Genomic DNA, 27709 nt, shown 5'->3' with positions numbered 1-27709 from the left:
TTCTAGTCCTGGACCAAGCCACCCTCGTCTTTTGTCTGGATTACTGTACCAGCCTCCATACTAACTACTGCCCTTCCGCCACGTTCCCTCAGCCCAGCCTGGCCTCCGCCCCTCACGCACCTGGTCTCTCCACACGGCAGTCAGAGCGGTCCTCTGCTCAGAACCCTCCCGTGGCCTCCTGTCTCACTCAGAGTAAAAACCGACGTCTTCATAATGGCTCACCAGGCTCTCTGAAATCTTCCCCCTCACCTCTGACATAACCTCTCATTACTCTCCTCCTTTCTCACTCCTCACCTGAACACACTGGCCTCTTTGTTGTCTCCCCAGATGCCAGCATGTTCCTGCCTCAGGCCCTTGGCACCTGCTGGTTCTTCTGCCTAGGATGCTCATTTCCCAGTTATCTGCATGGCTGACCCCTCACTCCCTTTAGGTCCTGCTCAAATATTGTCTTCTCAGTGATTATTTCTGTGACTTCCTTATTAGAAGCAGAATTTACCCACTCCTTTCCCTTGGCCAGGCTCTCCCTTTTCTGCCTTATTTTTTTCCCCATGAGAGTTCTTACCATAGAACATACTGTACATAATATGTTTACTGCTGTCTTCTGCTAAAATGTAAACTCCAGGAGAGTAAGAATTTTTGTTTATGTTCTTTATGACTTAATTCCCAATGTCTAGAACAAGGCCTGATCATGGTAGGTGCTGGATAACTACTCGCTGAGTGAATGGATGATGGTCTCCTTGCTTCTGTGCTTTCTTCCTTCCCATGTTTTCTTAGCAGAGAAATCTTTTCAAGATGCATAACTGACTAGTTGTCTGGTTCACTTAAAACTCTTCAAACTTTCCAGCTGCTTTTAGGATAAAGACATACATTCTTAACACAGCTTATGATGTCCTGTCTGATCATAGCTTGCCAGTTACTTTATTTTAAAACATGCCATTTACCTTCTTACTTTTTACATTCAAGCTACCTAGGACTTCTCTTATTCCCTAGGAAATACAATTCTTCCTGTCTCAGGACCTTTGAGTATGTTGCTCCCGTTTCCTGAGCTACTTCTCTCCCCACCCCTCAGTGATTTACCCTATTTTTTCTTTATTCTAATAGCATTAAAAACAATCTATTGTTTGGCAGCAAAGGAGATGATTAGGCAGTTGTTTGGCTATAGGTAGAAAAAACAAGTCAATTGTCTTGAGTTTTTATTCTCCACTTTACTTCTGGTGCTCTGACCTTGTATGATCACAGCCAGTTTTCTTAAATACACAGCTGTATTCATTCATCATTTAAAACTTAATTTCTTTAGAACATACTTATTTAGTGCCCCTGTTGAACCCAAGTTTTCAAGGTCTAGAAGTGGACTGCCTGGCTGGCTATAAGTGTGGTGTCCACTTCTAATACAGATGTCCATCCCCAGCCCCTGTATGGTATGGGCCAGGCTGTGCCTGGATCTGGGGATGCAAAGAGAAGTAAGAGAGGGCTCTGACTTTGAGGCTAGGAGTTGGAGGAATTGGTAATTATGCCAAAAAAGCCCCACAAAACCCTGGACATTTTTCTCCCTACTGTCTCTTCGTCATTGGCCCCTTTATGTTCTCCAGCTCATTAAAATCAGTATTAAGTTTTCGTTATTTTTTCTCTTTTCTGGATTTCTTGGACTTTGTAAATATGATGTAAAACTTCTCTAACTGCTTCACTTAATGGCAATGGAAATGATTTGCTTTGAGGAAAAAGATGAGCTGGACCTTAAAATTTATATATAGTGAACATCTATCAACAGTAATGGCAATACTCTTGAATAATAAAATTTAAATGATATATTTATTCCTTTCAAACAATAGCACAAGAGAACCACTAAATGACGGGAAGGAGAATATTAATATTTGTTCATTAAAATAAAATATTATTAAGATGGAGAGATACTTCACTTCTTGCATCGCATGTCCATCTCCTGGGTGAATTAAAGCAGTGATAAGGGACTACTCTTTTATTGGCTGCAGCAAATAATGTGCTTAACAGGTTTATTCTCCACTGGTCATCACCATTACCATCAGCAAACAATCACAGAGCACCTACTGCAGGCAGGAGGTGTAGTGCGGGGGCCTTTCATCTCACTGGGAAGACAGGGCATATGTATAACAAAGATGGACAACAATACAGTGTACTAAAAGCCAAACAAAGGACATTGAAAATAAGTGTAATAGGAGTTTAAAGGAAGGAGAAGTCACTGAAAGGAGGTGAGACTTGATCTGGGTCTAGAATGAAAGGCAGGTATTAAGCTACAGAGGTAGATGGAGCTTTTCCAGATAAGGGAGCACAGCATGCAGCAGGGCAGACATCCTCGGGGGGCATGAGGAGTGAAGAGCTCCTGGAGAAGGGAGAGAAGGGAGGCGTGGCCTCAATATGCGGCAAAACGTAGATTAAGTCATGGGCTCTGGATAATAAGAACCGCTAACACACACACATACAGCGTGTGTGTGTGTGTGTGTGTGTGTTACACCTACTAACTCATGTGACTTTCACAGCACTGCCCTGAGGGAGACACTATGTAACAGATGACGAGACGGAGGCTCGGCGCGGCTCACGGCTGCCCGAGATCCCACAATGTGCAAATGCAGAAGCAGAATTCAAACCCGGACGTTCGGTTCTGCACTCTGGGCTCTCACTCAAGAGGCTGGTGGGTCCTGATTGGAAGCCGCTGGGACTCGGGACCTGTCCTCCTGCTCCTGGGGAAGGAGGCCCTCCTGGCTGTATGACAGGGACACTGTGTGTGAAGGAAGAGCGACTCTGGCTGGGCTGGGCAAGGTTAGGGCGACTGGAAGCAGAGAGACGGTCGGGACAGAGCATCCCAGGGACGCGCTGAGGTGCACTGCTACCCCACGGTGGGGTCACGGGGTGCCAGGAGCCCGGCTGCCCTCAGGCCTTGGCAGATCTGTGGAGGTAAGGCCTGCTGGAGTCCCTGGGCTGGGGGCCTCCCAAACACAACCTCAGGCATCTGCCCAGGTGCCATTCTATGTGTGCCACGCCAGGAACAATGTCGGGAAGCGCTGAATCAGAAGACATTTACCAGGAGAGTAGCAGTGTGGAAGCAAAGGAAGGGATACTCTGGAAGGACATGGTGAGAATAGGATGCACAGGACTTGTCAGGCTGGATGGCCCACAAGAGGCGGAAGGGTGGAGTGCTCATGAGTGAGGCCAGGCTGTGAGTTCTGGTGTCTGAGAAGAGGTAGCACTGTCACAACAAGAGGGGCCTGGGAGCAGTGAGGACAATACAGCTTCCAAGATGTTAAGTTTAAGAGATGCCAGGGCATTCAGTTAAAACTTTTTATTTTATTTTAATGACATTTTGGCTTAGTCCTTATTGATTTCTTTTCCCTCAATGAGTTCCTCAAATTTTTCTAGCTTTAAATCTCAATTCATAAAAAATGCAGTATTTGGAGTATGAAAAAGCCAATTTTTCATTAGCAACTGAGGACAGCCTGGCAATAATTAGAGAGAAACTGACTGTCCATGCTTTGCAAATGCACCGAGTGTTCTAGAGGTCTCTAAGCAGGGCAGTGGAGAACTCTGGGTCCAGCATCAGACACCTGGGTTCAGGAACCCCAGTTGTGCCATCACCAGCTGAGTGTGCAAATCACCGAATCTCTCTGCACTCCAGTCTACCACCTGCAGGAAGAGGGTAAGAATGGACTCTACCTTACAGAGTGTGTGCTCTTGGGAATGAATGCATGTGAAACACTTAGCACAGCTTCGGGCAGCCTTACACGGTAGCTATTAATATGAAACGATTAGTCAAAACCCCTGCGCGTGACAAAGGCCCACAGACACACGCGTGGGTGCTCGCAGGGGCTGGTGCAGGCTTGGGGGCGTGAGTTACCGGATAGAACTGGGGCCAGATTTTAACGTGGCAGTGGCTTGAGGAGCAGACAATACAGCATCTCCCGAGGGATGTTCCTGACATTCCGGACAAGCTAGAGGTGAGAACCAGCCTCCCTGCCCACTGAGGAGAGGTTGGGACATGAGGGTGGAGAACATCAATGGATTAAACAGCTATTTCATCTGATGCAGGAGAAAGAAACTTAACACGTGAACTTCCAGAGAGCAGGGGTGTATGTACACTTTTCTACTTCCTCACTTCCTGATTTAACTGTTTTTTCCTGATGAGAACAGTGACAGGATCATTGACAGCATTTGACATGTGTAGAGGAGTATTACCCAGGAGAAACAAATCAACTACCCAAACAAACAAAGATACTTTGTGCTCACATTATTGCTTTTTTTTTTCCTACCCATCTTTTTTACAGAGCTAAACTGATATTGTACAGTCAAGGCTGTATCATGCCTTTTTTTGGTTTTATATAATATTACACAAAAATTTTCTCCATGTCATTAATTACTCTTCATAAATATTATTCTTAATGGATATACGATATTCCATAAAATGGTGACTCCCTCTTTTACTAACCATTTTCCTAAAATTTAACTTCTAGGTCCTTTCCAATTCTTATTTTCATAAGTAACATTATAAACTATGATGAACATATTCATGCTGAATCTTTGTTTGATTTTTGGCTTCTTTCTTCAGAAATAATTTCTGAAAGGGAAAATCCTAAGGAACATCTTTTTCCCACCCATCTTTTAAACCAACAGAGCACTGCCCAGAGAAGTTTAAGAATTTACTATTTTATTAACACTCAAGCTGAATTGGGTTAATAATAATAATTTTTAGTTCCCACAGAAGAAAATCTTGATCTTTAAGATGCTACGACACTGAAATAGCTGTCAAAAAAGGCTGCAGGACCTACTAGAGAAGGGACTTGAGGATATGGGGAGGGGGAAGGGTGAGCTGGGACAAAGTGAGAGAGTGGCATGGACATATAAGCACTACCAAACGTAAAATAGATAGTTAGTGGGAAGCAGCTGCATAGCACAGGGAGATCAGCTCGGTGCTTTGTGACCAGCTAGAAGGGTGGGAGGGAGGGAGACGCAAGAGGGAAGAGATATGGGGATATATGTATATGTATAACTGATTCACTTTGTTATAAAGCAGAAACTAACACACCATTGTAAAGCAATTATACTTCAATAAAGATGTTAAAAAACAAAAAAAAAGGCCGCAGAGCTTCAATCGTTAAACAGCAAGACCATGAAGAGAGGCAGCCTCCATGTCTCCAACCTATATAGTTCCACTGGGAAATGAGAGAGATTTGCCCCTTGATAAACCTAAATATTTTTACTTGTAAAAAAGAGATCTTAAAACTCCAAGTATCATAGAACTCAAGTTTTCAGAGAGGAAATAGACTCAATGTTTGGCATGTTTATATGCTTTAGAACTGCTGAGATTTCTCTGAAAGATCCTAAGTCCATTTGTATATTCTAAAATAGGATGCCTATTTTAGTCACACTGACACTCCTGGCTCAGTGTATATTTGGAGATGGTCCCCGATATCACAACATGGAAGGGCGGAAGGCTAGGTGTCCTCGTCCTTACCGTTGGGTTTGACGAGAACTGCCAGGAAGTCAGTGGTGAAGGAGCTGACGTACAGGAGGATGCAGGGTGCCCTGGTGGTGCTGAAGCTGAAGCGGATCTCCTCGCGGGCCAGGTCCGGGGTCCCATTCTGCGGGTCCGGGGAGTTCTCCGACCTGCCGCCCGATTCCTTAGCACTGGACCCGGGTGCCTGGAAGTTATACCGCAGCCACATCCCCTCTTCAAAAAATGCGCCCACATCTGTTGAAAAGGAAAGAGAAAATGGAAAGGTGAGAAGTCCGAGGCTAATACCACCAACCATTTAACCTGGGTAGACGGTGAGCTTAGTCGTGGCCGCTAAGGCTGTTCCTGGAGGGTGGACCGACTCCAGGAAGGGAACGTCTATGCAGATGGACGTTGTTTCATCAACACGGATACGCTACCAAAACCAAAAAAGCAGTGTAACAGAATATAGCAGTCTGTCAACTTAAAACGTAGTAGCTAAATTAAGAAACGTTAACTCATACCAGAAAAAAGTTTCATGTTTAGTACTTAGACCAAATAACTAATTTTGGTTGAAGAGAGATGCTGAGAATAAAGGCAGTGGCATTGTTAGGGAACTGTTGACCGATACCACCCGCCTCGGCCAGACCGGCTTCCCTGAGCTGTCTCACGACAGGAGGTCCCGATAAGGAACATGGTGCTGTGGAAAACTAGCCGGAGGAGACGACCAACTTCTTAGAATCCTTCGCACTGGAATCCCTCTTGGCTGAGTGATGCGCACGCCATCAGGAAGGACCCTGAGTCAGACGGGCCAAGCAAGATGACTGGCCAGAGACAACCCGGAAACTAACCCCATCACCATAAAACCTGAGATCGCAAGCCATTTGGCAGAGCAGTTCTCTGGGGTTCCCTTACCCTGCTGCTCTCTGCCCAGGCGCCCCTTCCCAATAAAGTCTCTTGCTTTGTCGGTACATGTGTCTCCTTGGACAATTCATTTCCGAGGGTTAGACGAGAGCCCGCTCTCAGGTCCTGGAAGGGGTCCCCCTTCCTGCAACAGCATCACAGGAACCACTAATTCAAGGAACTCATGGGCATCTTCTGAGAGATCGGAGTTGCTCTGGATGTTCACGCAGGAAAGCCCTTGGTGAAACCCTGATGAAGTCCTGGGAGACTCTGGGTATAGTCTTCAAAAATCACAAGACACGAAGAGAGAGGGAACTGGGTTCAAATTTGGTGCTGCCCTTAATCGGTTATGTGGCCTTAGAAGTCGCTTAGCCAGCTTCTCTAGGCCTCAGTATTTTATATGTGAAAGAGAAGTAATAACAGTGAGAATTACAAAAGATAATTAAAGTAATTAGGACATAATAAATAGTACCTATTATTATTATTAAGAAATTAGAAGAAAGGTCACCCATCCTTCAACAGTTTTTTCCTGTGGCTTAATCAATGCTAATTAGTTTTTAATCATTGCCTGGCAGATAAGCTCCTGCTACAGTTTCTCCATTGTTTGCTCCATGTTCTAAAATCACCTCCTGACTCCCTGTGAAAGGCTGGGGCACTAGCAACGTTTGCTTGGCCTTCACAGTTAACTGTTTCATTGCCTTCTGCATGTGCCCTTGAAAGCGTTTCCCAAACTTCTTTGCCCGTGGAACCCGTTACTCTCGTAAGACTTGACATCCCACTAAACTAACATTACACAGAATGTATGTTGTGAAACATCCTCTCTACATTATAATGAATAGAAGAGGACCAATTGTAAGAGGATTCTTTCCTCTGGGAATTCTGAAGTTTGTTCTTGTTAAAGAAGCCTAGCACAGGGAGACTCAGCAGCTCAGTGTGGTGGCTCCGGGTCTGCAGTCAGACACCTGTGGCTAACCAAGCCTGTCAACTTGGTCAGTGGCTTGAAACTCTCTAAGCTTCAGCTTCCCTCTCTTGAACCTGGGGCCTCAGGTTGTCGTGAGGGTTAAAGAACCCATGGATGATACTTAGCCTGGTGCCTGGAATGTATGATAAGCGTCCAAAAAAGATTACTTAGTCATATTACAAAGACAGGTTACCAACTTCTACTGAGGGCCGCAGATGCCACACTGACCCCCACCTCACACGATCACACACGTGCAGCACTCTGCCTGGCACTGCTGCAGAGGCTGCCACGTCCTGCTTCCCACTGAGCTGTGGTGAAGAGGTCAGTTAACTACAAGCTCTCAACAGTGGGCAGTACTGTTCTCCTCCTGGCCCCCCACCCAAGGGCTTTTGCAAGTGTGTGTGTGTGTGTGTGTGTGTGTGTGCGCACGCGCATACATGGAAGGTACTATTGGCATTTGGTGGGTGGGGGTGAAGCCTGCTGAGTGTCTTGTGACATGTGGGACTGTCTCACACAATTAAGAATTGTCCTGCTCAAAATGCCTAGAGTGTCTTCGCCAGGAAACACAGGATTAAACAGACACTTAATCCATGTTAGTCACTGCACGACTCACCAGGATGTAAAGATGCAGCAAATGCATCAACGCCCTTAAAGAGTCTTCTGTCTGAAACTGAGCAGGACCCTGTGGGGCTCCTGGGCACAAAAGCCTTTCTGTGTCCCCTTCCTTGGGTTCCAAAGTGCAGGTTCAAACAACTGCTGATCAGGGAAGGGAGGGGATGCAGAGACCAGGGAGGAGCAGCCAAGAAACAATAGTGCAGCCTGGGGGCAGGGTCCTGGGTCCCCCTCGAGGGATACACATAACAATATCTTTGCGCTCTTCTGCAGAATCAAGGCCCCCACCAAATGGAAGATGTAACGACCTGATGATGCCCTCTTCATTCCAGAGAAGGTCACAGCTCGCCCATCATCACCTGACACCAGATGATCTCTGGACTGAAGGAATGCAGGCCTCATCCTTATCAGCAACCCCGCCCCTCGACTGTGAAACTCCTCACAAACCCCCCTGGGTTGGGACACAGTTTTGAGGGCATTAGCCCGCTGTGGCCCCCTTTGCCTGGCAAAGCAATAAAGCCGTCCTTTTCTACCTTACCCAAAACTCTGTCTCTGAGATTTAATTCGGTGTAGGGGTACAGAGGCCAGATCCAGCTTCACGTCCAGTGGCAGGTGTAGAGGAGACACACTGACACTTTGAACACAGTGTGGTGAGAGTTATGGTGGTTTACTTGGCAGGTTATGTGAGAAGAACCCCCCTCTTACTGCCCAGAGGATGCTGAGCTGACTTTTCCACTCTCTCAGCAAAGAGAGTGGAATTGACCACCAGCTGCATGCCAGGCACTATGCCGGGTGCTGAGGTTACAATCCTTGTTCTCAAGGTGCTCTTGATCTAGAGGAGAATTTAGGCTAACAGATATCATCCGAAGGCAGTGTGCTCAGTACAGGATCAGGTTTACATAAGGGGCACTTGGAACAACAGGGGTACCAGACCTGTCTCCAGGGCTCCAGGAAGACTTCCCAAGTGAAAAGACATTGAACTCGGGGCCCAAAGAGCCAGAGGCGGGTCGCTATGTAAAGGTGAAGATGAAGACACCTAGCTGAGGGCGCAGCATGCAAACAAACTTAGGGGCCAGAGAGTCTGCAATGTGAGCATCGTGCCCCCAGGTGAAATTCACATTCTCCTTTTTTTTTTTTTTAAACAATATCAGTTGTTCACACAAAACTCACTAGGCTCCCACTACTGCTGGGAAAACAGTGAAGGAGACAGAGGTGATCCTTACCTCCTTACCCTCAGTAGTTCAGATCCTAGTGGGACAGACGGGCATTACTAGGACTGGCTGATGTGACAGCGTCTAGCAGCTGGTGGGGCGGGGAGCATTTGGGGAGAGCAGGCAGGCAGGCCGCCCAGAGCAAAGACACCAAGGGGTGTGTTTTGCCAGCAGAGAGGTTCTACCAGAGGATGCAGGGGTCAGCATCTGGGAACAGGTTTGGGCCAAGCAGGAGAGAAGAGGTAGACCTGGGAACTGGAGAGAGGGAGGGAGGAAGGCTAGAGATCAAGGCTGGAGGGTTTGAACAAGCCAGAGGTGAGCAGACAGGGCTGATGCACAGGGAGAGAAAAAACTTATCGGGCCCTTGAAACTCAAGACTGAGGAGCGCAGCACCTGGGCCTGGGAGGGGTGGGGGTTCTGAGCAGCAGAGGCTGAGGAAGCAGGTAAAGCCAAGGAGACCACAGGCACCTGAGCCACAGATACAGGGCATCGCCGGTGAGGTCCTAAGCTCCCTCGGGCCAGGCTCTCCCCAGGTATTCTGCTCCCACAGAGAGGGCAGAACTGAGTCCCTGACAGCACTTCTCAACAGGCCTGGGAGTCTGTTAAAATGCTGGTGCTCAGGCCCAGCCCCAGATTTTAGCTCAGAGGGTCTGACTCAGAGGGTCTTGAGAATCAGCACGTGTAAGAGGCGATGCTTAGGGACACAAGAGTCTGAGGTCCTGGGAGCTGGAACTGAGGCAGGATAGTGCGCTCGGTGGGGATGCTGGGCGGTCCTGTCTGAGTGAGAACTTAACACTTTTCTCAGATAAACTGGCGACAATCATTCCAAGGCAGGAACATAAAGGGAAATTTGGAAAGTTAGGGATTTTGGATAAACAAATAAAAATATGCCATAGAGAATACTTTTGGTGTATTTCAGAGTCATCCATAGTTAAGAAGCTTTAAGGATTCATGCCAGTTTTGGAGGAAGGGATATACCACGCTTAAAAGTGTTGCTCTGAAACCACATCGTAACCCAACTGTCAAAGCGGGGCCTGGGAGTGCTGTGAGCCATTTAAGGTTCCAAGTGGCAGAATTACAGCTGTTATTTCATTGTCTCAGATCTTTTTAAGGAAATGCCAGATCAGAGTACTGTGATTTCATTTAGGAAAGTAATATTCCCATCCCTTCTGAATGAATAATTAAAATAATGCTTACTTCACCAGCCCCAAATAACATCTTTTCCCCCATTAAATGATCAAAGAGTTGATTTAGAATGCTTGATTTAAGGTTTTATACTAATATGAGATAGTTTAATTTTTGATATTAATTTTTTTTGGATAAAAAAATGATAAATTTTGGGTCTAGTTATTCTAAGATATATTATGAAGGAGATTTGTTGAGTTATGTGTCTCAGAATTTTGAAATACATTATGCCAGACTTAGGATCATAAAGATCACAGGGGTCTTGAAGCAGACAAGTAATCTTGTCTTAACCATTTCTTGGTCTTCAAAACGGATCATATGTAAATTACCCGATTGTGGAAAGTAAGTTTGGAAATGTTTGAAATAAAATCCACAAACCATACATCCCAGAAAAATACCACAGAGGTATTCTCCCTTTTGTCTAACCAAATCCCTGATGCTCACAGTGGAAAAACAAACAGCTGGCACCCACCCCTGTAATTAAATTGCTCCTCATCTTCTCCTCCAAGTTCTATAATTCTATTCCTTTTGTCTTTTCACTTAGTATATGTTTTGCAACCTATATTTTTTAAATAGACACGATTCTTTCTGTTCTCTAACTTCCCCCTGAGGACCCAGAATTGAAAGTCCCCAACTCACAGATGGGTTCTTTCCCAAAAGTTTATTTTAAAGTCAGTAACTTGCAACTTGGAACTATTTTCCCATAGAAACAATGCTTTAAATGATGGTTGGTTTGCCAGGAGAGTCTACAAATGCTGAATCACTCTGGATGGGTAATAAAAGATAATTGAAGAGTGCCACTGTGTATTAGTAATTAAAGCAGAAACAACAGCAACAACAAATGTTAAGGTGTACTGTGAATGTGAGAACCCCAGGGAACCATGTTCCCACAAGGCTTTCATCTAACTTATCCAGGAGTGTGCTGGTAAATGTTACACAGCTGGCTCTCCTGGGGGGAAACCCTGATTTGTGGTGTCCGCCTATTCCCATGGTGTAAACACTCCCACCTTGGCTGATTTCAAGCTGCCAATGTGGCATCACTAAGAGATGATGGAGTTGGGAAGAGATGTTCAGAGTTGGTCTATCAGCCTGTGTGAACTGCCTTCACCCACTGTCACTGACCCAGTCATTCAAGCAAACCACCTTTACTGAGCCCCCATCTTGGCAGGTGTGTTAGGTTGCTCAGGCTGTTATAACATATTACCATAACTGGGTGTTGTAAACAACAGAAATCTATCCTCACAGCTCTGGAGGCTGTAAATCCAAGATCGAGGCGCTGGCTGGTTCAGTTCCTGGTGAGAGGTCCCTTCCTGGCTTGCAGACACATTTTCTTGCCATGTGTGCACATGGCAGAGAGAGAGAGCTAGCTCTCTGGTCTCTACTTCTGAGGGCACTAATCCCATTATAAGGGCCCCACCCTCATGACCTCATCTAAGCCTAGTTATAGTCATCCCTCGGTATCCATGGGGGATTGCTTCCAGGACCCCCCTCGGATACCAAAATCCTTGGATGCTCAAGTCCCTTATATAAAATGGCATTGTATTTGTATATAACCTACATACATACTCCTGAAAACTTTACATCATCTCTAGATTACTTATAATGCCTAGTATAATATAAATATTATGTAAATAGTTGCTGGTGCAAGGAAAATTCAAGTTTTGCTTTTTGGAAATTTCTGGAGTTTTTTTTTTTTCTAATATTTTTGATCCATGTTTGGTTGAATCTATGACTGTGGAACCTACAGGCATGAATGCTGACTGTACCACCAAAGGCTCCACCTCCAAAACCACAGCACTGGGGCTTAGGGCTTCAACATATGAATTTGGTTGGGGGGGAACGCAAACATTCAGCCCATAACAGCAGGCTTCCTTCTTTTTAGCTCCTGCTGTAACCAAACTTTAATATTTGCTTCCTCCTTCCTGCCTTCCAAAGCTCTCTTCTACTTTGTCCCAGTTACCCTGGATCCTGAAAGCTCTAGTCAGCCTCTATAAAATTTAGGAGAAATTTCTGCAGAACAGACACGGCAGCCCCAGCCTCGGGTCATTAAACTCTTTCATGGCTGAATTCCAGTGACCAGAATGATCACTCTCATTAACTGTTTTTTAATTATCATTGAGTAAAAAAAGTTAAGTGAATTTTATGGAGCTCTGCTCCTAGAGACCTCGGACGTCACCCTTCTGCATGTTTCCCGATTTTGAATCAGGCCCGGTTCCTTCCTGGGCAATCTGCAAGGCTCAGTTATGTTTAAACTTATTTCCTATTCTACTCCCAAGACCCCGTTATCCTGAAATACAACCAGTTTCTCTCCTGGCCTTGTATTGGCAAAATCTGCTTTTTCTCTCCAGGTGTACCACTCTGAATTTCCCTCCTGACTTTTTAAATTGTTTGTTTGATGTTTTCTTTAATTTACTATAATCATTTTGGGCCAACATTGGACGCAGACGGGTTAATGTTCATCTCTACTTATTCTGTTTCCACAGGTGAATACATGTCTATTGTAGCCATTTCCCACCATTCTTTCTAAAGGTCAGGGCACTGCCAGGTCCATTTGTGTTTAATAAACTTCAAGTGTCTGAATCCATACAAAGGAGAAAAATACCAAAGAAAAATCTCATGCATTTAGCCTGAATGGTATGTGCTACCCATGAGACACGGGTGTAAAGTTTATTACTGGAAACACATCAATAAACTATATGTTCTACGAGTTGACTATGGAGGAGTCAGGGGGCCTTCTCACTTGGAGTTTAAGAGCCAACAGCACTGAACAAATTTACTAGAGTCTTAAACAGGAAGACAGTCTGCATCCAGAATTTCCAGGGTCATGCTCCTGAAACTGTTAATAAGCATTACTGGCATATATGGCGGTTAACAGGTTAGAATGTTTTTGGGAGAGCAAGGGAGATGAGGATGCCACTGCAGCAAACTTCAGCTGAGACATCTATAGGGGATTAATGTGGTACAAGCGGAGGGCAGGAATCAAGAGGTGTGGGTTTTAGTCCTGATGTTGCCACCAAGTAGCTCTATGACCCTGGTCAGGCAAGTCATTGAATTGCTGTGGATTTTAAATCATTCTCATCTTAAAGACGGAACCCATATCGATCTGGCTAGCTCCCAGGCTTTCCCATATTTTCTTTCAAATATTTATTTGTTTATTTATTTATTTTTTTGCGGTACGTGGGCCTCTCACTGTTGCGGCCTCTCCCGTTGCGGAGCTCAGGCTCTGGATGCGCAGGCTCATGGGCCCAGCCGCTCTGTGGCATGTGGGATCTTCCCGGACTCGGGCACGAACCCGTGTCCCCTGCATCGGCAGGCGGACTCTCAACCACTGCGCCACCAGGGAAGCCCTCAAATATTTATTAAGTGCTTTATTTAAGCCATGAAGCTATTAGATATTTAACAGGGAGTAAATGATATTTAAGTTAATTACTGAGGGAGAATGAGATTTAACTGGGATTTGGGGGTAGGGAAAGCATTCTAGGAAGAGAAAAGAGCATGTGCAAAGGCCCTGAGGAAGGAGGGAATATTAAGGACCAATGCAATCAAAGTCAGGATGGCTAAAGTTCGGGGGCAAGTGGCAGGAAGAGGCTGGTGAGAAAGGCAGTGGCATGTTGAGGATTGTTTTTGTATAGAAAGTAATGGGCAGCCCTGAAGGGGTTTAAGTAGAGGTGATATAATCCTATTTGCCATTTAAAAAGATAATTCTGGCTGCAGTTTGGTGAAAGGATTGGAGGGAGCATTTCACTCCTCAACTTAAATTTCCTCCCTTTTCTTAACATTTGGGGTATCATTTGGAGGGGGAGTCACTAGAGACATTTCAGAAAATCTGTAAATTTTCTGAAACTTCAGGTGAAAGTAAGTAAATGTGTATGCACTTTTCTGGGGAGAGGGTTAATAGTTTAAATAAAATTTCATGACCCCACCCCCCCAAATTTGAGGAAAAAATAATAAAAATTAGTTCACTCCTTACTCACTCAAAATGATCCACTGAGGTGCTCAGTGCCGTTAGGCTCTGTGTTGGATGATGACTCAAGCCCCAGAATGACCTTTCTTACCCTCACTATCTGGACCTGCTGCTTCCTAGCTGCATCTCCTATGCTCTGCTTGTGGCCTTCCCTGATTGGGTTACTGGCTTTCACACCTCCACGTCCTTCTCATCCCTTCCATTCTACTCCTTACCCACTCTTCCTGTCAGGGTAGGCACCAGCTCCTTGCTAAGAGCCCCATGCAGTGTACAGTGCTCTTCTAAGTGCCCTCCCAGCTCTATGTTATAACTTCAGTCCAACGCATGTAACCTTGTTCACATTGAACTGGTAAACATTTCTCGGACTCTTACTCTAGGCTAGGCCCATGCTGATAACAAGAGCAAACAGACCGAGACTTTTCCGGGAAGGAGTCCGCAGTTGGTTGGGAGACCATCAGGAGAGCAGAGCTTGAGATTTAGACTCACAGAGTGTGTGTGGGCGGAAACAGCAGGGGAGAGACGGGCTCTCTCAGGGGTGGGTGAGGGAAGGTCTGGACGATACGCTAGCAAGGGGACTCTGAGTTGGGTACCGACAAACAACCATGTATCTGCAAGACTCGAGACTCGCAAGGTGGCAAGGGTGCTCCTGGGGAGGATGAAAGTGTGAACAAAGCACAGAGGAGCGGAGTGGCATGGGGTTCAGGAACTTCTGTCAGAGCGTCGCAGCCTCGCTGTACTTTAGAAAAATATGTCTGAGGCAAAGTCTCAGAGATTCTGACTTAATTGGTCTGGGGAAAGGCCTGCCTGTTGGTATACTTCAGGTATATTTCAACATTTCCTGGGATGACTCCAATGTAATGCATTTAATCGATGGACCCCTCCAGCTCTATTGCTCTAGGTGTTGGGTCTAATTCAGTGTCAAGTGTGGGGTGACAGCTGGCAGAAGGTGCCAGTAGGAAAGAAGGGAGGCTGCAAAGGTGATTTTGAAATCACTTGTTTTCAAAACTTTTAGAAGAACCCTATACTTTGAAATAATTTCAAATGTACAAAAAAGTTGCAAAATTAGTGCAAAGAACCTCCATATCCTACACATCCAGACTCCCTAACTTTTAACATTTCACCACATTTCTGTGTGATGAACACACACATACACATAATATATATGTATATGCAGACACACACACACACACACACACACACACACACACACACACACACAAAGACTAATTCCTGAAACCATATGAGAGCAAGCTAAGTCAAGAAACCAACAGTAACACAATATTGTCCCATTTCTGGGAAAAATGTATATACAGACACAGATACTTATATGCACACAGTTTTAGAAAACCATCTTGAGGCTATATATACATGTTTGCATATATATATATATATTTCCATGTAGAAAGATTTTTGCAAATAACCAGGCAACGTAGGGGGCCCACCTCACCTCTTTCATCCTGGGAAGGAGGAGAGGGGAGAGAAAGGGAAGGCACGGAAGGGGCGAGGAAGCTGGGAGCTGAATGCCTTAGTTACACATCTGGATCCTCACTAGAGTGTGAGCGTTTTAGGGTAAGAACTTTGCCTGGTAACCTCAGCCAGCCCCTGGCATCCAGCAAATACACAATAAATATTTTTTGAATTGAGTTGAATAGAATTTGAATTTTTTTTATAGCAACAGTATATTCTTTAACTAGTTGATCTGCACTGACTGACCTTCCTTAGCTGACAATTTTTTCAGTCTCATCCCCTTTGTAAAGTGGGCTTCTTGAGAGAAATGCTCTTCCATCAACTTAGACATAATCGTTAATTAAAAGAGAAGTTTATTAATGAAAGTGTTACGAGAGGCATTCAGAATAATGTATCCAAAAGAATTAAATGACTTACAGCTTAACAGATGTTCTTAATTTCTACTGTTTTTCTCCCTTTTATTGACTTAGTAAGTGGGAACATATTTTGACAGCTGGTTAATTGGTTGAACAGCCTTAACAGGCAAAGTTGTCCCCAATCAAATGTCTCTGCCTCACTTCACCTCTGCTCTGCTAACTTCATCGTTTGCTATGAAGCTACGGCTTTTAGGAATTATTTGTTTCTTTGTAAATTTATTTACTTGCATAATTTGTGCCTGTGCCAGATACAAGGAACATTGTATTGATTCTATTCATTCTGTTGATAAGTAGCAAGTTGCTTCTTCTTTGCTCTATACTTAACACTACACATCCCATATTTTCTTGCTTGCTCAGCTGATCTGAAGAGCCAAATAGAATTCTTAACCATGGGGTCCTTGAAGATGAGGACTGTTTTTAATTCACTGCTGTAGCCGCAAAATCTAGTGAAAGAGGTGCTCATTGAAAGTTTGTTGATTCAGTGAGTACACCTTTGAATTGGAGCCAGATACACATTTACACGCCATAAGGAAATGAGCTTCTATTGAACTCCTGCTATGTGTCAGACACAAAGGGCAATTTTTATGTATTATTTAATTTAACAGCATTTTTGAGATAGATGCTATCATCCTAATTTTACAGATAAGGTAACAGATATTGGGCAGTAATTTGCCCAACATCGTCCACCAAGTGATTTGTTTAGGATTTTTATTTATTTATTTATTTAAGTCTTTATTGAATTTGTTACAATGTTACTTCTGTTTTATGTTTTGTTTTTTTGGCAGCGAGGCATGTGGGATCTTAGCTCCCTGACCAGGGATCGAACCTCCACCCCCCCTGCACTGGAAGGTGACGTCTTAACCACTGGACCACCAGGGAAGTCCCTTGTTTGGGAATTTTAAAAGGAAACAATCAGGTAACCACTGATTGTTTATTACCCCCAAACATAAAAATACCATTGACTCTTTAAGTTGATAAAATTCTGTTTTCTTTACCAGCTAAGACCTTAATAGAAAAGAATGACCAGAAAATCCACAAATGTCCTAATACTTATGATAATCTTTTGTTAATATTAAAATGATTTCTATTTTGATTTTAAAAAGCCACACCTGAAGGTCGTGGTTGACTGTAAGATTTGAGACATTCACATATATATTTCTTGAAATCCAAAGCCATTCCCATTTGATGATTTTTTTTTTTATAATTAAAGCAGGGTATATATTTGAAACAAGTTATTTTTCTTGACCAAGGAAGGTAAAAGAAATGACTTTGCTTATTATTCCTCCTTATCTCAGCCATTTTGTCTATGTGGCTACTTTATTTGGTATGCTAATAAGCCTTGAGATTTGTTGAAATGTTCTACCCAGCCCTGATCTGTCCTTCAACCAACAGAAACCATCCTCAAACTATCTGCCATCCTTAGAGAACGTGCCACACTGTACAGGCAGCTTTAATGTGGGTCAACTATCACAGATGCAGTCTCACTCATCAGATGGGAAGTGGCCTCCTGTGGACAATGCTGATGGTTACATAAACAGAGTGCTTTAAAGAAACTCATCTAGGGCTTCCCTGGTGGCGCAGTGGTTGAGAGTCCGCCTGCCGATGCAGGGGATACGGGTTCGTGCCCCGGTCTGGGAAGATCCCACATGCCGCGGAGCGGCTGGGCCCGTGAGCCATGGCCGCTGAGCCTGCGCGTCCGGAGCCTGTGCTCTGCAACGGGAGTGGCCACAACAGTGAGAGGCCCGCGTACCGCAAAAAAAAAAAAAAAAAAAAAGAAACTCATCTAGGATTGCTGTCTTGAATGAGGCATGAATATATGAAGTATTAGAAGCTAGTGGCAATCTACTTCATGCAACTCAAGAGCTAGGTTATATCCCAGTAGAGTTATCTGAGACCTCACAGTATTGGTGGATGTTGAGTAGGTAGGCCACACTATGCCTTTTGAAAAAAAGAAGATGTTTATTGAAAACTGTTAATGATGCCACACAGAATCCAGAAGCGGGCAGGCCAAAGGCCACTGGGCTCCTCCCCAGGCCAGGAGCTGTCTTTATGCTGAGTCTGCCTTTCTGGTTTGCAAATGACCTCCCTGGCTTTGTTATGCATGGCTTACCACTTGTTTCTGTGTTAACTAGACTTAAACATTCACTTCTCCTGTGAAACAGATTCAAAATGCAGTAATTTCAAAGGCTTTCTCACACTAAACTACAACTGGTAATTGACAAATATGTATACTGATGACCAAAGAAGGTTCCTTGAGGGCAAACACCACATTTTAGTTGATTTTGTATCTCCAGAGTCCAACACAACATCTGGCACATATTACGTATTTAATATACACTTGTCCAATTAATGAATGGATTAATGGTTTCATGGACCAGTTTGGCCACATTCAGATTTTTTTCAGAGTATAACCCCCACCATCTCCCTGCAAGGAAAATCTTAGACATGTTGGCAATGTGTTTCTATCACCATCTATAATTTTTGAGGGTAGAAGATAAAATATGGGATAAAAAACAAAGATTCACCTCAAAGAAGCCAAGAAATAATTGGCAATCAGTACATTTTTTTGAAAAGATAAGTTCAGGATTATGAATTATCCAGAGTTCCAGAAAATGAGGTTGTCATTAAATAGTTGTATATTTTGTCTGCCTTTTGGTGGAAGAAGGAAAAAAAAAAAAGAAGTAGAAATAAGAAGAGGAGAAAGGAAACAGAAGAAAAAGAATGAATTTGGGCCACTCTCTCATTGAATTGCTATACATGGCCTTGAATGATGGATGCCCCCATCACGGCAAGAGCCCTCCTGAAATCTTGTATATGCTTACAACTTGTGTGGGGAAATTCACATTTTGGGGCATTTGCCAGCTCCTCTTTTCCTTCTACTTCAATGAGAACAATACTTTCAAGTGAGGAGATGGCTTCAATTACAAAACTGACAACTAAAATTTTACTTTAATATTTTTTTCCTCTATTCTTCAAGCATGCCCCTCTTTTTGCACCACATCTGTGGAAAAAGAATAAATTTATTCATGGCTGTGTGAAATAAGTTTATTCTTATATGAAATAAATTGAAAATACTTGCAAAAGGTTTTCTATAAGGATCTATAGTTCTCTCTACATTTATAGAAAATCAACCTTAAAACGGTTTCCAGGAAATGTGTGTGTGTGTGTGTGTTTTCAGAAAGTATGTATGTAACTATGTGTGCATATATTTTACCCAGAAATTATGTATGAGTGTACACACACACACACACACACTTTCCAGAACACTGGGAATGGTTTCCGGGAAGCACTTGTGGGTGCTTAGTGACATGCCCCACCCAAATCTGCCCGGTGGTTTGATCACTGCCCTGTCCTTTGACACAAAGGGAACTGCAAAAGCAGCTCCTGGAAGCAGGAGAGAGACCAAGGCCGGGATGGACTGCACTGCATGTGAAATGCTGTGAATGCTCAGAGTTAAGGATTCTCCAAAAGGCTTTGTGCTATTTTCAGCACCCAGGCCAATCGTTCCAAGAAACACAGTCTGAAGGCACAGGTTTCTGGTATTTTAAAGGCTTTGATCTCATGTCTATTGCAGAGGACCCTGGCTCGGGAAGTGAGATTGTCTTATTCCCAATTAACACGTTTGCCTTTTCTGCTGGTAACATTCTCCTCCAGAAATGTCGCTCAACAACCACATGCATCAATTTTTTTTTTTTTAAATTAGGATTCTTCCCTGCCTATTGCCATTTTTTTGTTCCATAGGTTGGGGAAGGTTTAAAATAATTACTTGTTTCTAATTTCACATTTTTCAATAGACCCAACTGTAAAGAAATGTCTGCAAATATATTCTGGTTCTAATGATGTCTTTGGGTTTAGAGATAACGGTGGCCATGGAGGGCGATTTAAAATGCATGCTGCTGCCCGTCCCTGATTTCATTCTAATAGGAGCTGACCCACTGGAGGAGGAGGGTAGGAAGCCTAGCTGCATACAAAACCAGCTTTCTCTTAACTGGTTTGTCTCCTGAGAATGAGGGAAACCAACTATATGAGTTTTCCCATGTCTGTGAAAAAAAGGAAACTTTTGAAGACAAACTGGTATAATGTATTCAGTCATAAAGGTAAAAAAAAGTTTTAGCACTTGGCAATTGGAAGAAATGGGACACAATGGTGTAAAAATTCAGTTTAAGGTTCGAGGCTGGTGAGCATTATTCGTTAATGGTTATGAGCTCAAAAGGTGGAAAGACTTAAGGTCAAACATAAACAGCAGGGTAAAGCGAACCCTCACAAATCAAAAGTCTAACTGGAGCACTAGATGTTTTAAGACTTCTGGACACATTCTTGCCTTCTTGGCCAAGATCCACACGGCTTTCTTTTTTAGTGATGATAGTGAAGGCACATGACAACCACGGTTCTGATCATCAAGAATACTCTTTCCAAAAGACATTTTGCTTTTTGATTATTTTATACTTATAGTTGCATGTAATCTGACATTCTGGGAGTTTATTTCCAATCAAATGACAGAAGTATAACATAAATCAAACTCAGAAGTAGTTAGGGAGATGATGGATTTCTGCACCTCCACTGATGCTGGGAATTGGGGTATCACTGCTGACACCACATCACATCACCTGAATCCAAGGTGCTTCCCCAATTTCTCTAACGCTCAGAGCCAATGACAGGATCTACCACTTACGGGGAGTTAGAAACTATGTTATTTAGCTTTACCATACCTTGAGATACAGGTTATCATTCAGATTTAACTGATGAGGGGATGGACCTCAGAGAAGGTGAATAACTTGCTAACGGTTACACATCTAGCAAGTTCTTAGTATTAACTGCTATGTTGTGTTGTCTTTCAAGGCTTTCTACTTGTACCTGACCTGGAAGAAAGATCTGAAAAAGCAACTTAGCATTTTTCTTAAAAAAATTACTCTGGAGGGTGGTAGCATGGTAAGTGTATGTGAAGGTTTTGCAGACAGAGGGCTATGTTTCCTATCTAAGAGGAGTCTCAGAAATGCTCCACACATCAGTGCCGTCCAGTAGAAATGTACTGTGAACCACGCCTGGAGTTTTAAACCTCTTATAGCCACATTAAACAAATAGTGAGTTACTGATAATAACATATTGTATTTAATTTATTATATCTAAAATATTATCATTTCAAAATTAATCTACATAGAAATAATGAGACCATTTTACATATATTCTTTCATCCTAAGTCTTCAAAATCTAGGTGTTTTGAGCTTATGGTACGTCTCAATTTCGACTACCACTGTTTAAAATGCTCAATAGCCACACGTAGCTCGTGGCAACCACACTAGACAGTACAGCTCTTGGGGACGAGAAGGGAAAAATCAAAGCATTTGCCAGTGTCAGTTGTTCTCTCCAGCCTCTGGAGAGGTGGTTTCTGTATGTGCATTAGAATCATTCTGAAAGCTTTTAAAGCACACAGACGCCTACGTTCTATCTCAAACCATTAAGTTAAAATTTCTGGGAATAACCTTTGGACATGCCTGAGCAAAGAGCAACTTGAAAGCTCACATTTCCAGTTCAACACTCTTAGAGTGAAAAACAACATGAACTTGCTGGAAATATGCCCTCTCCATATCTCCCCAGGAACCTGGGGAGCTGCTACATGGAAGATTCTGGCATTTAGGATCCTAGTCATTTCTTCCCTTTAAACACTTGAACTGCTGCTTGTAACATTGGTTCTTCTTTTGAGTTTTTCTGAGTTTAAGTGATGCAGTGGAAAGAAGAGATAATTTAGCCAGAGTGCTCATTTCGTAACATATGTCATATGACATCACTCCTTTGCTCAAAACCCTGCAAGGGATGCCCATCTCCTTCCGAGCAGAAGCTACTCCCCTCCCAGGACCAACCACACTGTAGAGAATCTGGGCTTCTCTCCCCATTTCCAACTGCATTAGTTCCTTCACTTCATTTCCTCCTATTTTTTCCATGACTGCTCATTCTCCTCCACCCCCAGCAGCCTCCTGTGTGCCCTGAGCACCTATCTCAGACCAAGAGATGGGGCCCAAGCATCAATATTTTCAAGAAGTTATGCCTGCCTGGGGGAGAAACACTCCTCCAGGGCAGTGTGTGGATCACACGGCCATCAGGCTGTCCTCCTAGAAGTGCTTTCTCTTAAATGAGCTTCTGCTAAGCTCTGAGCAGCAGAGAATTCAAGTCACACTTTGTAACTAGCACCCGGAACGCAAATACGCTCTGGAGCTTTAATCACCTGCTAAGACAAGGGTAGGGTTGGAATGTTCTCATGAGGGCTCAGGTGCCTAACAAGGATGTATCTGAAAAGATGACCACTGCACGTTACTATAGATGTGGGCCCAGGGAACAGCCAGAAGTAAGAATCAAAGGTCCTCAAAAAACTATTATGGTCTGCTACCACTTGGGGAGGACATTCCCAGTCACAACAATCACATCTGAAGAACAGGGATGCAGTATTTTATGTGGGGATGTTTTAAAGGGGCTGCAGCAGACACTGTCTTACCTCAACCATTAAGAAGAAGCTCAGTGAAGCACTGGAGGCATTGCTTTAAAGCATATAAGGTAACTGAAAATCGGCACTAGATATCTGATGATTTAAAAACCTTTATGAAACTTTCATGGATTTTCTTACTTCTTGGATAATTTTCCATTGCCAAACCTATCACCTTGAATACAAAAGGCAGTCAGCTTCCTATCCCTGACCTGAGGCTTCAAAAGACACAGAACCAAGGCGGTAATCTGCCACCCCAGGGGTGCTGGCTCTGCGTAGCAGACAACAGCCCTGGTTACCACAGGTTTGGGTCAAACCCTTTCCAACCCAACCATTATCAATCTTATCAGCCAACTTGATGGTGATCCCTTAATGCGGGAGTCAGGAGTCTCATTTGACAGCTTCTGTCAGGTCGAGATTTGTGCAGGAAAAGGACATGGCGGTCAGAGTCTAGTGGCTCCAGCTGGAAATAACCTTTTAGCTTCTCCAGAGCTTCAGGGAAAACTCTAGTGATGACCACACAATTGGAACTTGAAGAACTAATCTCTGCTGTGCAGGATGGAGGGGAAACTTTAGGACATGACTGATAGGGATGCTAGTTTTAAATGAACTTTGCAGGTGGGATGTTTAAGCGGCTTTGCTAAGCTCCATTTCTTTCCATCACGCTTAGTTTCAGGAGGCGGCTGCTTTAAGATCCTCAGCTGATGGAATACAGGGAGCTGTCAGAGGGCTCATGCCTGTCAGGATTGTTGAAATGCTTGCTTTTAATTTAATTTAATTTTTCTTTTCGTATGTTATGATCAGAAAAAGAAATCTTTGCCCTGAATGAGACATGTTCTGTCAGTGGCAGTAGCTTAAACTGTTTAAACTCCAAAGCTTTATTTTGTACACTGGCTATTGTTTTGCTGTGAAAAATGTTAAAAAGAATGGATTGACATTTTGGCTTCGTTTCTGGGATTTTAAAAGAATTGTTTTAGAATTCTTCCTGTTGGGTGACCATTTTTTTTTCTTTTGGTATTGCTGCAGGCTTTTTAAAGGCTTTTTACTTTGTTTTTATTTTAATATATAGTTTCAGAACTATGCAATACATCAAAGGTCTTGCATTACATTTTTTTCAAGTAATCATCCATTTGTGGATAAATAATCTTAAACAATTAGGCAATAAATCTAGGAAAACTGGGGTCTAGATCAAGAAATTCTGATGTCAAAATAAAAACTAGCCCCAAGTTATTAAAAAATATATTTTTGGTCAGGGACACACATTTTTAGTGCTAATGCAAGTGAATGTTATTTGAAGTGAATTTATGGTCAGTTTTCAGAGTAAAAGAATAAGTTTCCCTATGAATAAAGTCATATTTGATGATGGACGTTAAGCCAGCAGCACATGGACAAAGTATATAAGCGAATACATAAGTGAAGGTATATAAGTCAGCTTAACATTTTTTTTCCTTAGGAATGTGCAGTCAAGGAGTTAGGGGCACTCTGTCTAGAAAAGAGAGCCCCAGCTCACGAGGGCTATTCCCTGCGTCCCTCCCCCATGCCTGGATCCTGGTGCAAGCCGGCAGACTTTCCTGGAAGCACCTCGATGTTTCTATCTGAGTACTGCTTGCTCTCACAGCTCCAGAGGCTGTCCTCTGTCCTCTGCCCTAAAGAGAAGCTCATTACCTCCTGAGGAGAATCAAGGCTCAGTGGTTAAGGGGACAGGAGTTAGGGCTGGATTGTTGACATCCAAATCCTTGCTCAGCCACTTAGATAACCTGGGGCAAGCTACTTAATTTCTCCATGCATCAGGTTTTCATGTTCCTCAAATGGCTCTAGTAACACTACCTCCCTCATTGGATTCTTGTGCAAGTGAGTTAAGTAGTACATGTGAAATGCTCACATCATCATTGCTAGACTCACCTGCAAGGAGCCAGTCACCATTCCTAAGCCCCTCCCTCTATCGCCTGCTGCAGCATCTCTACGAACTCCTGTCCCCCTCCACACCCCATTCCAGGGAGGGGGTGAGTTTCTAGACCCAGACACACACCCCTCCACCTGCCCACCCCCAGTTCATGCTAATCCTGCTGCTGTGAACTCTTCCATGCCTAGCCACATCATGAATTAGAAAAAAGTCTAATTAATAGTTGATTTACTTCATTTGGGATTAAGACATGAGATATTTGAACTGTACTTTCAAAATATAGTTTCTCTTGCTGGGTCTTGACATTCAAAAACAATTTTAGAAAATTTCATTTATGATTGCTCCTTGGGAAGAGTAGTCAGTTGATTCTGAAATTGCTCAGCTCTGGGCAAAATTAATCTTTTCTGTATGTGCAAATGGAAGGTTCTCCTAGGAGCTCTTTTAAAATGCTGTTTATGCTTTTGCTTTCAATTAGTGCTTGCAAAGCTGATAGTGACCTGGTATAATGATCAAGACAAAACTGATTGGCTTTGACAGGTCAAATGTTGATGCAGATATTTTTTGGTAGGCATTCTAAACTCCTGCTACCCTTGGCAGCTCAGTATGATGCATTTGTAAGACTGTGTGCTCTGAATGCCTGAGCAGCCCCATTTTTCTCCCCATGGTCTTTGTTGTGATTTGAGTATTCTGGAAATATTACTGATTTCTCAGAAAGGAGTTTCACCAAGAAAATGGAGAAATAAAAGTGATCTTCAGATGCCTGGAACAATGTTATGAGGGTCTCAATTACAGGATATATTAAATTCTGACCTGGATTATTTAATGGATATCACAGCTTTGGAGTTATTCCATCACTGTGCAATTCTGATTTTAAAAAATAGCTCTTACTCGAAAAGTGTTATTAAAAGAAAAAAAAAAGTCTTCATTTTTAAAAAAGAGCAATTAGATTGTTTTTTAAAAACAGACATGTGCTCATTATAAAAACCTTAGCACCAAAAGATGCAAATAACTTACAATCTCCTATGCTACTTTGACAGGAAAAAAATAAAGTCGTATTTCACAAAAAAGTAAGAGTGAACAGAAACTGAAATGGAACTAAAGGAATTGCTAAACTTTGGGTAAAACAAAGTTAAGAAAACATGATTTCACTGCCTCCTCTCTGGTTCTGATCCAAATTTCACAGTATTTGGCATTCATGCTTCCTAATTTGTGGTCTGCAGTAATGGCTATGTCCATGTTTCACTGAAGACAGATTTTTCTTTTGTCTTTTATTTCATTCTTTTTGATATCAGTGGCTTTGAGGGAGAGGAATAGAAGTGTTTTTATTCTACTATTTTTTTTATCTTCACTTTTCAGCAATCATTTTAATGTGGTATTTAAATTGATCATTTTGAAGGATGTTATGACATACATAGTCTAAGAACTCAGTTTACTTCTACAAGGCTTAAAACACATAACAGAAGTCCTTCACTCTACAGCCCCTACCCCAAATCCCATTCCTTAGAAGGAATCTTTTTTTTCCCCCGACATTAACTCCTTATTTCTAAGTAACAAGCTTATATTGTTATTCTTGATCATATATATTTTATAGCACTTGCATCTATATCCTAGTATAATCTTTTATTTCTTCTTTTGCCTGTTTTCTGCATACCTATCACTAATTAATCCTCCATTTCTCAACTGGAAGTGTAACTCTCATTTCTGTAAACAGAGAAAACTGTTCTGTATTTTCCTTGGAAATGTCGCCCTGGACTATCCATCTTCCTTTTTCAAGTTGAGCTGGTTGCTCTCTTGGCCTTGTGCATAGCTGCTGTCCTCGAATCTTCTTTTACCATCATCCTGGAAACTTTTAGAGTTTTCTATTTATATCTAATAATCTGACATTTTATAAAGTTATTAATTCATATGGTTTTTCCCCCTTCTTTGTTTTATGTTGAGCCTTTTCAATCTTTAAACTCATGCCCTTCAGTTCAGGGAAACTGTCTTTGATCCATTTATTTGACAATTCTTTCCATCCCTTTTTCTATGTTCTCTTTTTCTAGATCTTTTATTACCTATATTTGAACTTACTGGTTTCGTCCTCTTTCTTATCTTTTCTGTTTCTCTCTCTTTTTTCCTCCTTTTTTTTCCTGCATGATTTACTAGATTTTTACCTTTGAAATCTTTTATTTTTAAATTTCTGCTATCAGATTTTAATTTTCAAAATTGTTCATTTCTAATCTCTGAATTGCATGGGGAGAGGGCATACTTCCCTCCCTTCTTCATGGATGCAATATCTTCTCTTCTCTCTCTGATCTGTTTTCCAAAGATGGCTGCCACAATAGTTCTCATTCTCCACCCCTGGAACCTGGGCAGCCTTGGGACCTGCTTGAACCAACTGGATGTGGCAGAAATTATGGTGCATTGCCTTGGAGGCTAGGTTACAAAAGGCAATGTGACTGTGGCCTGGGGAACTGGACCAATCACACTGGAGCCATGCTTAGCCAGGAATGCAGCTGCCTGCCCCAAGTCCATCTTGGTGGAAGAAGCCACACTAGCGCAGTTGGGTGGCCACATGGAGGAGCCCTGAGTCGACGTGAGGAGGGAGAGAAGCCTGGTTGGCTCCCGACTCCTCCAGGTCCAGCTGCCATCTGACTGCAATCCCCTTAGAGCCTCCAAGCCAGAACTGCCCATAGAGCCCTTCCAAATTCCTAAGCTGCAGAAACCATCTGAGATCATGAAATGTCTGCTGCTACTTTTTTTTTTTTTTGGCTGCACCTCGAAGCATGCGGGATCTTAGTTCCCCGACCAGGGATCCAACCTGTGCTCCCTGCAGCAGTGGAAGCGCTGAGTACTAACCACTGGACTGCCAGGGAATTGCCAGTCTGCTGCTATTTTAATTCTTTTTTTTTTTTTTTTTTTTTTTGCAGTACACGGGCCTCTCACTGTTGTGGCCTCTCCCATTGCGGAGCACAGGCTCCGGACACGCAGGCTCAGCGGCCATGGCTCACCGGCCCAGCCGCTCCGCGGCATGTGGGATCCTCCCGGACCGGGGCACGAACCCGTGTCCCCTGCATCAGCAGGCGGACTCTCAACCACTGCGCCACCAGGGAAGCCCTGCTGCTATTTTAAGCCACTAAATTTTGGGAGCAATTTGTTATGCAGCAAATGGACC

At 43.2% G+C, this 27709-nt stretch overlaps 1 protein-coding gene across 1 annotated transcript in view; it reads right to left on the bottom strand.

Moving 5' to 3' along the window:
• Nucleotides 1–27709, bottom strand: part of CNTNAP2 (contactin associated protein 2) — a gene marked incomplete at both ends in the record, with an annotated part of 2063650 nt that overhangs the window by 171111 nt on the left and 1864830 nt on the right. The window contains one exon of the mRNA XM_079711872.1: nucleotides 5480–5716. Within this exon, the coding sequence (XP_079567998.1) occupies nucleotides 5480–5716 (237 nt within the window). The remainder of the gene's footprint in view (nucleotides 1–5479; nucleotides 5717–27709) is intronic.

Source organism: Hyperoodon ampullatus (genome assembly GCF_949752795.1).
Source record: "Hyperoodon ampullatus genome assembly, chromosome: 9".
Lineage (NCBI taxonomy): Eukaryota > Metazoa > Chordata > Mammalia > Artiodactyla > Ziphiidae > Hyperoodon > Hyperoodon ampullatus.
This window is presented reverse-complemented; position numbering and strand designations above follow the sequence as displayed.